Source organism: Lissotriton vulgaris, chromosome 1_2 (assembly GCF_964263255.1).
Source record: "Lissotriton vulgaris chromosome 1_2, aLisVul1.2, whole genome shotgun sequence".
Lineage (NCBI taxonomy): Eukaryota > Metazoa > Chordata > Amphibia > Caudata > Salamandridae > Lissotriton > Lissotriton vulgaris.
In genome coordinates, this window is record NC_141686.1 from 101,866,060 (window position 1) to 101,879,496 (window position 13,437).

A 13,437-nucleotide genomic window follows, 5' to 3' on the forward strand; every position below is an offset into this window, starting at 1 on the left:
AATGCTCCCATTGATTTAGCCGTTTCTGTGTCCTTCTTCATCTTTTCTAAAGTCTCATCTGTTCCTGAGCCGAAAAGTGTTTTTTGGTCAAAAGGTTGGTTCAATAAAGATGTTTGTACTTCTTGTTTGAACCCTGAGACCCTAAGCCAGGCATGTCTTCTAGCATAACACTGGTGTTGATTGATCTTGCTGCAGTGTCTGCTGCGTCTAATGCACACTTAATGGAAGTGTTAGTTATTATCTTCCCTTCCTGTATAAGCTGGTCTGCCCTCTTTTGATGTTCCTTAGGGAGATGTGTGATGAGTTTTTCTAACTCATCATAATGCGCTCTATCATAGCGTGCCAGCAGCGCTTGAGTATTAGCTATGTGCCAGCTGTTTGCTGCTTGGGATGCTACCCTTTTGCCTGATGCATCTATTAGCTTGGACTCCTTATCAGGAGGAGGAGCTTCTCCTGTAGATAATGAATTTGCTCTTTTACAAGCGTTTGTAACTACAAGCGAGTCCAGAGGTACTTGTCCTTTGATAAATATTGGGTCCTTTGGGGCTGCCTTATATTTTTTATCAATTCTTGGGTTTAATACCCTAGCCCTCACAGGGTCTTTGAATATGTCTGTTGTGTGATTGAGAAGACCCTTTAGCATAGGTAGTGTGCCTGATGTTCTTTGTGCAGCAGGTAGCGTTTCTAAAAGTAAGTCCTCTATTTGAGGTTCTGTATGTAAATCTACCTTACGGTATTTAGCTGCCCTATTGATCAACTGCACAAAACCTGTATTATCATCAGGTGGTGAAGGTTTTGAGGGGTATAATTGTGGGTCGTTATTATCGTCTGAACCTGCATCATAATTTTCCCATGGGTCTTCCTCATCTGGGATAGTGTCATCATCTCCATGAGGTTCTCCCTCCCCAGCATCACTGTCTACATCTGTTTGAGGTGTAGATGGTCTTGGTGTAGAAGGTGGAGGAATAGCTATCCTATTGTGAGGAATAGGAGAAGAGGGTATGTCTCTAGGCTGAGGAAAAAGGGGTAGGAGTTGTATTTGTCCCCATTATTCTCTTTTTAGGAGGAAGAGCTTTGTCATCTAGTTCATTCTTCCTCTTTTTCGGTGATTTTGTCACCACTTTGCCAGTTTGCGCATCGATAAACAAAGTCTTTTGTTTTGGATCTGTCTGCTGCTCCTGTGTCGGTACCGAAGTCTTTGGTTCCGAAAGTTGCCTTTGCTTCTGACCGTCAATGTTCTGTGTTTTTGGCACCGAGAATTTGCTCGATTCCGATTTTTTCGGTGTCGAGTAAGTCTTCGACGTCGAAGCATGTTTCGGTTTCGACATGGAATGTTTCGATGCCGAGCTTTGCTTTGTATGGGGCTTCGGTGTCGATGTCGACCGTTTTTCGGATCCGACATGATGGGAGGCCGAGAGTTTCGGTTTCTGTTTTGGTTTCGTTGCCGGGTCCGAAGGCGGGGCGTCAGAAACTTTTTTCGGTGGTCTGACCGGGCTCGAAAGCGGCGTCGGTACCACACGGGGTCGGTTTTTTGGTAAGGGGACGTCATCACTCACGGTTTGTTGAACGTCGATTTCCTCGACATCAGACTTGTCCCCTTCCGACCCCGACTCTTCATGTTCCTCTTCTTCTCCTTCGAGGTGCTGGTCTTCGAACAGCTCCGGGATTGCGTCCGAGTGCATTCTTGAAACCTTGTGTCTTCGGGCTCGACGGTTTCTAATCGTCGACTTGGAGGAGAACGCTGCCCAGGCTTCGCAGTCCCTGGATTCGTGTTCAGACGATAGGCGGAGATTGCACACCTCGTGTAGGTCCTTGTGTGGGAACTTAGCACCACACGTTGGACATCTCTTAAATGGAGTCCTTTCCATGGACTCCGGGCTGGACTACGTCGAGAAAGGCCTCCCGGTCTCGTCGACGTAGAAGAAAATGTTTATTGTTGGAGTCGAAACGCGTCGGAATGAAAATGAAATCGCGTTCGATAACAATACCGTCGAATTGGAAAGGGAATGCGCGCCGAAATATCGTTTTTTCTCGAAGTCGATCTGGAGCGCTTCGATCCTCATCCGAACCCGATGGCGGAAAAAAATAATCTAAGGATGGAGCGGATGCCCATGCGCACTAGCACCCAAAGGAGGAGTCATCAGTCTTGTGACGACAAAAGACTTCTCCAAGAGAAAAACAAGTGCAATCATCCGAGCCCAACACCAGATGGCGATCTATTCATAATGTACCATCTGTAGCCCATATGGCTCGAACATATATCTATCAACATTTATAAACCAAAATGATCCCAGTGAAAGAAAAATCATTGGAACATCTTTCGCCAGTTACACTGAAGCGGAGTTCCCATCTAACAATAGATTTAACTACATCCCCCATGATGCTGAGTGCCCTAGCAGGAAGTTACACACGAACGCTTCTGTGATTTCGGCCAGGACCGCGGTAAATACAATCTAGAAGTTGGCGTCTCTGCCCATTGCTGATTGAATAGACCCCACCGCAGTGGAAGCTAAAGCGCCGTGAGAGATAAGCTGGATTTTGCCATTCTCACAGCGCGGTGCGCCGCATGCTAAGAACCGGACATCTAATTAATTAATAATAAAATCCCGGTCCTCCATTCACTTTGTAGATTAACCGGAGAGACGAGATATATACGCTACGGTCTGGCCAAGGTTGAAAACCTCCTCCCCTGCAAATAAGGTACTTGTGGTTCAGAAACAAAGAAGAGCATTATAATCTGGTGCTACTGCGCTGCTCTAAAACGTGTTGCTGATTATATGGTTTTATTTCAGAATAAAACAAAGTAGATTGGCGCAGAGAGAAGACAAAGGAAACCAAATAGAGAGGTCCCTACATTGGAAACAAGGTACGTGGCGCATGCCTAAATATGCCACGCATGATAAATGATGCAAAATTAGATCGGAACACAGTGAGGACAACCGTTTGGTTTATTTTTGTAGGGTGCATCTTGCTGTCTAGAGGCGGACTTGTGGACAATAGAGATCTTTGTCTTCAATTAACAGATAAAGAGGTAGGCACTGCCGGCCAGGCGGGTTTACACTAATTACAAGGACATGGGAGGAATTAGAATTGATATTTTATGTTTTATTTGTAGATATGTCCAATTTGCGTGAACTAAGAAGCCCTGATGAAAGCCCGTAAAGAATACAGCGAGGCTTGAAACGCGTCAGCTTTATCAATTTTTGATGTTGAATATTTGAAGTACAAATCAGGCAAATTGGTTTGGTTCACATATGCCTAAATAGGTGGTGGCATATGCGAGAGTTCATATACGTTGTATGTATATGTTGTTGTCAATGTGAAGTTATTTAGTGACATATCGTATGTTCTATGTGGTCATTATGTGATTTATTTTTATGTAAATGTGGTTTTGCGATTGTGATTTTGATAAATGGAAGTCCAAATGTCGTATGTGTTTCTCTGAAACAAGAGGATATTCTTGGTATGTAAAAAAAGAAGGAATAAGTATGAAAAAATATGGGTAAATAAATAACCCTAATCACAAAAAGCATATAGTGTGATTTCTTCTAATAAAAAATAGGACTTTAGGTTAATCATTTTTCCAAACACTGAAGTTTATGGCCCTACCTAAGTCCTGTCCAAAAGGCCTGACTCCCTTCTTGGGCTAGTATATGGAAGAGCATGAATTTTAAGAGACCCAGCGGATCTCCCTGGCTTACGTGTGCACTGCTGTGTTGTCTATCGTAATTTTAAAAGTCAGCCCTGCTTTGCAAGCTGCTTTTAAACTGAAATTAAATGCAAATTGGACTTTGGATTTAAATATACTTCCAAAGTATTAAACTATCAAATTTTACATATAGCCACCCCTAAGGTGTACCCTAGGTGTCCCCAGTGCAGGTTGGCAGGTAAAAATAGGCAGAGACATTTTAAAAGATGGTTTATATGCCTTTGGTGAAGGAATCACTATGATGGAGTAATTTTCTGCATTAAAAGGAAAATGTTACGCACCCTGCAAGCATCTGTTCATGGCATGTAGTGCTGTAGATTCACATGCATGCTCTGTACACTCCTGCTATCTAGTGCTGGACTTGAGCATGTACAACTTGCTTTTCTACACAGAAGTCATTCGAGTCAAGATGTATAGAGACTCGTCCTATGACCCTTAATGCACATTGATTGTTTTCTTCCGCGGTCGAACGTGCTTCACCAGGGTTCTGAATCAACGTTGCATGGTGCTCTTCGTCGGGCCACTCAAGTCTTCCATTCTTGATAGCTTCGGACAATCATTTCTGCATCGCATTTCTTCACCTCTGTCCTGGTCCTTTCCTCTGCACTGCATCAACAGATTCACAGATGCCCCACTAGGGGCCTTGCCTCTTGCAAGCCTATTCCATAGGGTACCGCACTTGACAAGGCGAGCACCACGATGGAAAATACACCCTTTCGCTACTGTTCACTGTGCCAATCCAAATACATGTGGGCAGTTCAACACGCAGATGGTGATCTCTGCTTGTTGCTGGAGCATAACAAGGCCTCCTGCTCTGCCTGTTTCGCCTTCTGCTCCAAGAAGACCAAAAGAACCATTGTGATCCATGCACCATGGAACAATATCGAGACAAAGATACCCCTGACATCTTCATGTTGAAGAAGAAGAAGCAGAAGAAAGGTCAACAAGTTGCTTTCTTTAGCCCAGAACCCGATTCACACTCGGATTTTGATGTGCAAGAACCCGCAGCCCTCTCCAAGCTTTTGTCAGAAGACAGCAACAGTGAGTACCAGTTCCCACCAACAAGTCAACCACCACCACTATGGGGGTCAGACATCAAACCTAAAATCGGGGACTCAGCCTTCTGAGTTCCACTGCATCCCAGCCAAGCCGATGACTGAAGTCCTAAGACTTCAGAGTCGACTCTGACTCTACCCCTGGCACCAAGCCAGCTGCCCAAGACCTAGCCTGCCTAGACGCCGACATGTACTTCAACGACCTCTGGAGTCTGGGTGCCAGTGCAGACACTGATATGCCCTTAGTGGATGAAATAACGGTAGATGTCAAAAACTGCCTTAAAGCCGAACCTGCCTTTGGCACCCAGTAACAACAATCCACAGTAGACTCAGGATCGGGAGCTGCCAGTTATATAACGCCATCAAGAGGAGTTGGATTTTCAACAACAGAGACCGTTCATTCAGCCCCAGATGGGGAACATCACAGCAAAGCCACCACCAATGGTGCAGAAGCCCCTTCCTCACAAAAGGAAGCTTACTTTTGAAGAGCTGCTAGCACTGGAGACCCCTCAACCTCTCAAGCAAAAGAAACTTCAAGACAGGGCACCAGTCCACTGACTTCCCAACCTGCTACTCCTCTTCCTCTTTCTCCACCACCTCTGCCTCCACCTCCATTACGCAGGAACCTCTGCCTTTTTCCCCAGAATGCTCTACACATTCTTCCTAAGAGGAGGGGAGCCCTCAGCACAAAGACCTTTATGATGCTTCCTATGAACCATAGCTACACTGTGCAGATCCATCATGCAGTGCAGTAGTCTGATGAGGATGTGAATTGGGAGAAGCAACTCTTGAGTGGAGTGGCGCAAGAGGAGGCAAACATTGGCTAAACAGACAGAAAAATATGCTGAGAATTGCCTGGAGCCCCTGTTGCCGTGGGCGCATTTAACATGGTATTGCAGATGGATGTGTGCCGGAGGGTGATAATGTATAAGGCTCTGAAGGACAACAGGGTGAAGACCCGGATGAAGGGGTGACAGCTGTGGGAGGCTGATCTAGGGGGACAGTTGATAAACATGAAATAGAAGGTGAGCAGTGCACTGGTGAAGGAGGTGTTCAGCAACACCAGTTTCCAACTGGTACACTTTCATTTTTTCTACCATACCTATAAGACCCCCTTAACCACATGGATGCTGAAGGTCTTCTTGTCCAGCGCTGGACCATAATGTTAATGGGTGTACTCATGACGAGCTCAGCTCGTCATGAGCACAGCTCACCCTTGCCTCATGACGAGCTGAGCTCGTCATGAGCATCGAAGGTGTTAAGCTGCACAAAATGTATCCACTTAGATCCTCAAGGTGTCCTGTATGCAGAGAGGCCACATTGTATCGAAATTAATAGATACTGGCACAGGTTGTCCATAGATTGACATTGATGACCCACTTACAAATCAGTGCTCCGAATAAACATTGTGAAGTAGGCATCATACGTAAACCTAGAGATATGAAGATACAGCATAGGTTTGTTTTGTTGGGATTGGCTCTAGCGAAGAAACGGGTGGCGATAAACTAGATTAAATCAAGAGAACTGACCATAAACCCCTGGGATGTAGATATGATAGAATGGTCATTAGCGGAGGAATTTGATGTGTGACATTAGACAGGATAAACGAGCAATACAGGATATACTCCAATGGTACACCAAGGGACAGCAAATGGCGGTTGGCAAAGATGGGAACAATGAGTCAAGAGGGGTACCGGAAAGAGAATGTGCGTAGCTACTGTAACCCTGACCGAAAAAGCTGAATATGATGGGAGTGTACGGATGGGTGGGGAGTGGGAAGGACACTTTTTCTGTACATTGTCTGTAAAGTTCTATATATTAATTTTGTTGAGGAGTGGAGTGCAGATGGGAGAGTGGATGAATCAACAGTTGATCGCACACTACTGTATTAATTGTATACCCAAGTCACAGCAATGTAGACATAATTGCGAAATCTGGGCAAAATACTTTGCGATCTTTTTTTTTTGGTATAGTAAAAATAACAATAAAATACAAGTTATACAAAAAGGCTTAAAGTAAATGTTATATATTTTAAAAAAAATGCTGCAATGTCCTGCTTGCCTTGTCGAAAAGTAATATCTCTGTTTTTTGTAAGAATATTTCCATGTTCCTAAATTGTATTAATGGACGTATGAATTAAGTAAGCATATTCGCTAAGTTATGTTGGTTGAAGCCTGATAGTGTTTAAATAGCACTTTACAAGGGAAACATGTTTGCATAATCAATGGTAAAGGGAGCCTTTTAATGAACATTGTGCCAATGAAATGGACCAAAACAAAGAACTATAAACGAGGTTTGAAGTCCACCTGAAAGGACATTTTTAGAAAATTATCAAATCATTGTAGAATGTTGAAGTAACTTTGCATTTTTATCTGCAGTTTTACTATAAACCTAGCGGAAGGTATTGCAAGTTTCCATATGCTAGTCAGCCACACAGAGCAGATTCAAAGAAAGCGATAGCTGTTGGTAGAACAGGAGTTCCCTTGATCCTACCAGTGATGTTGGCCTTTTAAACCTGGAGTCTGAGAGTAGAAGTGGCAGGGCGATCAATTTGCTGTCCCATGTCTTTTCCTGCATGCAGTTAAGACACGTCAAGAATTCCTGGACATGGATTATGTACAAAGAGTTCAGTCTTTCAGCCTACAGAAAGAAAAGAGAAGAAGATTGCTTCAGAACAGTAACCATGTGAGAACATTGTCATTAAACTTAGGTTAGGTAGGATGGTGATCTGATATCTGTGCAAACGTATTAAAGCGTGCGGTCAAGATGTGGCTTCAATGATGACGGTGACATTTATGGATATGGTTTGAGAGTTTGGTTGTAGACAATGTGGCCAGAATTCAATAGGTTTGAAACCTTCTGCCTTAATTGTTTAACAGTTACAAGATTGTCAAGTGGATTTTGTAAAAAAAGAGCCTGTTCGTAACACTAGATCATTGCTGTGTATAATCAGCACATAATGATGTAGATGGTATGATCCATGATATTAGAGATGAATAATATCTTCCTAAATCATTTGATAGTTATTTGATTATTACATATAGATCTCATTATGGATCATATTGAATTCCTCAGATATATGAAAGCATGGGATAACACTGTATGAAATGGTCAAGTCTCATATTTTGAGAGAGATATATAGTCATTCGATTAAACATTAATTCAGAACCATGAGAATACAGCATGAATTCCAATAAATCTGACAATGGTGAGTTTTCCTTGAGAAGTGGAAGTTTTCTGGAAACAGGGCCAGATGTAGGTAATTTCTATTTACCGATTCCTAAATACCGAATTTTACCGATTCTGTATTTAAGAATTGGTAAATAGAATGTAGGTAAAAAATAGGTAAATTTTACCGATTCGGTAATATTCGTTATTACCGATTCGGTATTTAACGAAACGGTAATTTGGAATATCTTCCCATTCATTCCTATGAGCCTGGAGGCCCATACGAATGAATGGGAAACCATTCACTATTACCGATTCGGTAAATACCGAATCAGTAATAGGGGGAGCATATTCAAGGGTGGCAGGGTGTCACATTGACACCCTGTTGCACCCCTGAATCGTGCAGGTGTGCACATGCTACTCTAGATTCACATACTGGGCATTATTTAGCCAACTAGTGGTTGGGCCTTATATAACACCTAAGGGTACTCTGCTGTAACAGCAATTAAGTATCCTGTTCTCCAAACTCATGGTCCGCCTATCATTTTTTGAGTTGGGAGGACTGACAGGTTTACGTCAACAGAGTTAGAAGTAAGCCGTCCGACTGTCAGCCCTAATTAGGTATGGGCGGTTGTATGGTTTTTGTTTTACTGTCCAAGTCATGGACGGTAAAAATAATAAAATTATCCTCACACAGATGGAGAAAACTCCTATGGGGTTGGGGTCATTCTTTTCCAAAATAAAATTCCTGCTTTCTGAGGGGTTTTTTGGAAAAGAAAAAACTTTTAACAGCTTGATGTAAGCATCAGTCACCAATGAGGGCTCACACCAACCCTTTAATAGGCTTTGTATGAACTGCTGTGATGGTCGTTTATGCAAACCTATAGTTTTCACAGGATAGATTAAAATCGGAGTGACATACGTAAGTACTCCGCCACCCTGATCGTCTTTACTCCATCGGCCAAACTTTAAATTGGGTCCTAAATCCTTTGGGTGTGTTGACTGTAGGTATTGTCTGTATGGCTCATGTCCCACAACAAGATTGCCATCTTTCAATTTGATTTCTGCCATTTTAATGAAAATTATTCATTCTATACAACATCGATAGTGATTTCAGTGACAACTGTATAACTTTAAAGTAAACAGTAGGCATAAGGCTAGCGTGACCGGGTGAATGCTGTAACTCCATCTGTAATGATGTGGGATCAATGGCAGCCAGCAGGTTCACCTAGAACTGAGCCATTTCAAAGGTGTGAATTATGGGAGGCAGTTGTGAAGATGTAGTAGTTTTCATTCTATGTACAAATTCTTTTGTATCAGCATCACTAGTGCAGCCTAATGACAAACCATGAGCCTTTAAGCTTCAGTTTGAACCAGGTATTTGAATTGTAAATTATAAGTGGACTTCATCATGTCTAATGTCCCTTAAAAACAGGTCGTCTGAAATAGAGTAGCCAGTTTCTTCCAACAAACAGGACAAACACACAGGACCTCCCCTTTTAATCCCAGCAAACTCTCCCTCTGATGCCACTCACCGACCCCTCTCAAAGATCAGAGATGGATGCTTCACTTTCTTGCAGCTACTCCAAGTAGTCTTCCTCATCAATGGACCCCAACCCTCTGATCTCAGGAGACCTGCGCGCAGCCTTCACCGCAGCTCATGTGGAAGCCCTGGCTAAACCTGTGACATTACCCCTCCTCGTCCCAGTCATTACCATAGTGATGAGGTCTCGCTTCCCGACAGGCACCTAACAGGCTAGTCTGTTCTTTATTTTTTTATAAAAGCTCCTTCCACCTGCCTCCTTTCCTGCTTGTTTTCCTGTCCTGAGACAGGCAAGATAAGGCGCTATGACATGCTGTAAGGTACGTGTTTGTTTTAGTGCATACTCGTAACTGTATTCAGGGTATCAACGACTCCTCAGACTTTTACCAGGCTACTGGCTCTGGCTGTGGGTGCAGTATCAGGGGTTAGCCGTTTTTCCATATCTTGATGATCCTTTGATTTGTGCTTCCTCTCTCCCTAAGGCTCTGCGGGCGGTGAAGGCACCATGGCCCTGTTTTAGCAATTGGGCTGAACCTGGCAAAATCACAGATGGTCCCTGTTCAGTGGTTGCAGTTTATCTGTGCTGTTTTCGACATTTAGATGGGTGGGTTTCTTTTTCCTGAATGCTCACAGAGAGACACTGCAATATCTTCTGTTGGCCTTCTTGTCTCAGAAGTAGGCTTCAGCTCAGACTTGGTTGAGGGTGCAAGGGTTTTTTGGCTTCCACCAAGGCAGTGGTTCTTTGTGCCTCGTCTTCGCCTCAAGTCTCTCCTCAATAATCTGTTGTTCCACTGAGATCCCTTTCTTGCAGATTTTGACTTTCAGGTGTCCACTCACCCCTGGTGCAGGTGTAAGGATTGTGGCTACACACTCCCAACTTGGAGAAGGGGATCAGTTCCCAGCTCCCTCCTCCCAGTCTGTAGGGGTCAGGAGCCACACTGGAGTCCTTGGAAGCCAAGAGTCAATGGTCTCTAAGGCACAACACTTGTTTCTACAGTTAGAGTTGATGACTTTGACTCTTCACCAGTTGTCAGAGCCCCTGTTCAGGGGCATCTGTCTTCAGTTCAGAGAGCCCTGGATTGATCTATTTGCCTGTTCCCAAAATGCCCTCCTTCCCTGGTTCTGTTCGGAGGTGGTTTGTCATCAGTCAAGGGGCGGGGGATGCCCTTTCAATTTCTTGGCCCTCTGATTTTCTGTATGCCTTCCCTCACATTTCCCTCCTCCTGAGGATGCTTCAGAAGGTTCAAGTAGAGAGGGTGTTTGTAATCCTGATTGTCCCTTTTTGGACTCGTCACCTTAGATTTCCTCCGTTGCTTTGGTAGTACCTGGGCAGTTTTGTTCAGTTACCAGTGATCCCATCCCCGCTTCAGTTCCACATCCGGTCCTTGCCCCGTTTCCACCAACTGAAGCTGACGGCTTGGATCTTGAACACTTAACGCAGGAATTTAACTCTAAAGTCTTTCAGTAAACACTGGGGTTCTCTTGTTAAGTGGTGTGCTTCTCAAGGGGTGGATCCAATTGCTGGGGAGCCGGTGAAGATTCTTGAGTTCCTAAAGAATGGGTTTTTGAAGAATCTTGCCCCCTCTACTCTGGCGCTTCAATGGGCTTTTATCCGTGTCTGAAGGGGGTTGGACGATGCCCTGGAAGGTATTGGTCCTTTGGTGGTTTGGTTGTTGCAGAGTTTTCGGCTCTGTCGGTTGGTATCTTTAGTGATTGTTCCTTACTGGGATTTGCCGACTGTGCTTCAGGGTCTCCAGTTGTACCTTTTTCAGCCTTTTTGGAGGCCGATTTGGTGTGGATATCTGCTAAGATGGCCTTTTTGTTGGCCATTACTTTGGCCCATCAGTTGGGGGAATTAGGGGCTTTACTAGTTTCCTACTCCAATTTACAATGTCTGACGGATAGGGTGATTCTACGGTTGGATCTGGATTTTCTCCCTAAGGTTTCTTCTAAGATCCATTTGCAGCTAGAGGTTATTCTTTCTGATTTTCCTGCAAAGAAGGATGCTCAAGTTCCTTCTGTTTTGGATGTTCGAAGGGCTCTTCAGATTTATCTGCAGCACACTCAGGGGTTTCAGCTTTTCCCTGCTCTGTTTGTATCCTTTGGCATGGTAGCTAAGGGGAAGAAGGTGTCTACTTCCACTATCAGTAAGTGGGTGCCCATGGCAGTTTGTCAGTCATATTAATCTTTGGATTCGGCTCCTCTGGCTGGGATTCAGGGCGATTCCACTAGGTCTGTGTCCGATTCCTGGGCTGAGGTTGCTGTTGGTTTTATTCCAGAATTTTGTAGGGCTGATACCTGGCAGTCACATCACACCTTTATCAAGCATTATCAGCTAGATGTGTTGCATGTTTCAATGGAAGGTTTTACTGTTGCTGTTATGAAGGCAGCTGTGTCATAAACTTGATTTAATAAAACATTGAGTTATTTCTTGAGTTTTTAAGTGTCAAGCTTTATTCCTGTGTTAGGGCTCGTGAAATCCTTACTATGGTAATGACTGGGATGAGGAGGTCCTATGAGGGGGTAATGTATTGTTAATTACTGGTAATCTTCATTACCCTTATTAGGATCCTCCTTGTCCCAGTCATGTAATCTCCCTCCCTCTATTATTGTGTCTGATCTTGTTACTTTCAGGCATGGAGGCGGGTAGGAGGGGCTTATATATTAAAAGTAAAGAACAGACTAGCGTTTTAGGACCTCCTCAACATGGTGATGACTGGGACGAGGAGGACCTTAATCGGTGTAATGAACAAAACTGGTAAGTATTGATATATCATTTACCAAATTGTGGCCCAAGAGCAGCAGATTTCCCTAACGCTGTCTCACACTCTATAGTTACCCCTCCTCTTAAAGCCTTCACGTGACCTAGCTGGGCTCAACCACTTTCAGTCAGGCACTGCGGCGTTACTCCTATTCAGCAATGCAGGCTGTACCAACCACTCTGAAGGGAACTGAGGTTACAAAGGGCAACACCCAGACAGAGTATTAATATGGGTAATAGCTGCTTCTGTAGGTCAGTGAGTGAGTATGGCAAATGGACCCAGTTCTTTTATTTTCATTCCTACTCTGTGGTAATATGATAGCCAACGATGGTTATCAGAGCAACGGATGTTGATTTGGGAAAGCTCCCAAAGCAATAATCATGATCACATACCATGGCTGTATTTACCAAGCAAGTTTCAAATGGGTATTAAAGCTTTGGTTAACTTTGGTTTTGCTTTTTGTAATCCATCAACTCACCAGATGCGGCTGTGGCTTTCCCAACTGGTCGCGAATATGGTTAAAGAGGGTCATGAAGAGCTCGGCTGCATCTTGCTGGACGAACACTGCCAACAAAGACATCATGCACTTGAGGTCAGTGATTCATTGCAGCTGTGTGTGTCAAATATAATTCACAATGTGGCCTTTTTCAGCAAAAGGTAATGGAAAAGAGATAATGATTCACGTCTAAGTCCACTAGTTAAAAGAACATGAATAAATAGAACCTATAAAGTAACTCTCAAAATTACATATGCTGGCCTGAGGACCACATGAATTCAAAAGTCACCTGTTTCCACTAAACCAGGTAAACCAGCAAAACCAACAAAAAAGAATGGCTAAATGACTGCGAAGTTCAACATTTTCAAGGCTAGTTTTGTTTCCTGGACATGGGCAACAAGACTAGCTATCTATATAGATGGGAGGAACTATTTGGGTCATCAGGTCCAGCCCCTCCATTGATGCAAGAAAATATCACTATACTAATGTCATTTTAGCTTTATTAAAATCCAGAAACAAGATGAGTTTTAAGTTGCTAAACATGGAAAAGGTTGCCGTGGTTTTATGAAACACCCTTTTTATTATGCCATTAGTTTTGTTGCTTGTGTCTATTATGGATTCACCCAGTGGCAGCTTTTGGCATTTGTAAGTGGTGAGACAGGGGGGAATACGAACAAAATGGAACATAATTAAAATAAATAATA

At 43.5% G+C, this 13,437-nt stretch overlaps 1 protein-coding gene across 1 annotated transcript in view; it reads right to left on the bottom strand.

The window, feature by feature from the left end:
- USP18 (ubiquitin specific peptidase 18) overlaps positions 1 to 13,437 on the bottom strand; it is a 182,850-nt gene that overhangs the window by 75,719 nt on the left and 93,694 nt on the right. Inside the window, exons 5-6 of the mRNA XM_086952917.1 lie at positions 12,716 to 12,801; positions 7,258 to 7,404 (exon numbers count right to left, since the gene is read on the bottom strand). Of these exons, the coding sequence (XP_086809043.1) occupies positions 7,258 to 7,404; positions 12,716 to 12,801 (233 nt within the window). The remainder of the gene's footprint in view (positions 1 to 7,257; positions 7,405 to 12,715; positions 12,802 to 13,437) is intronic.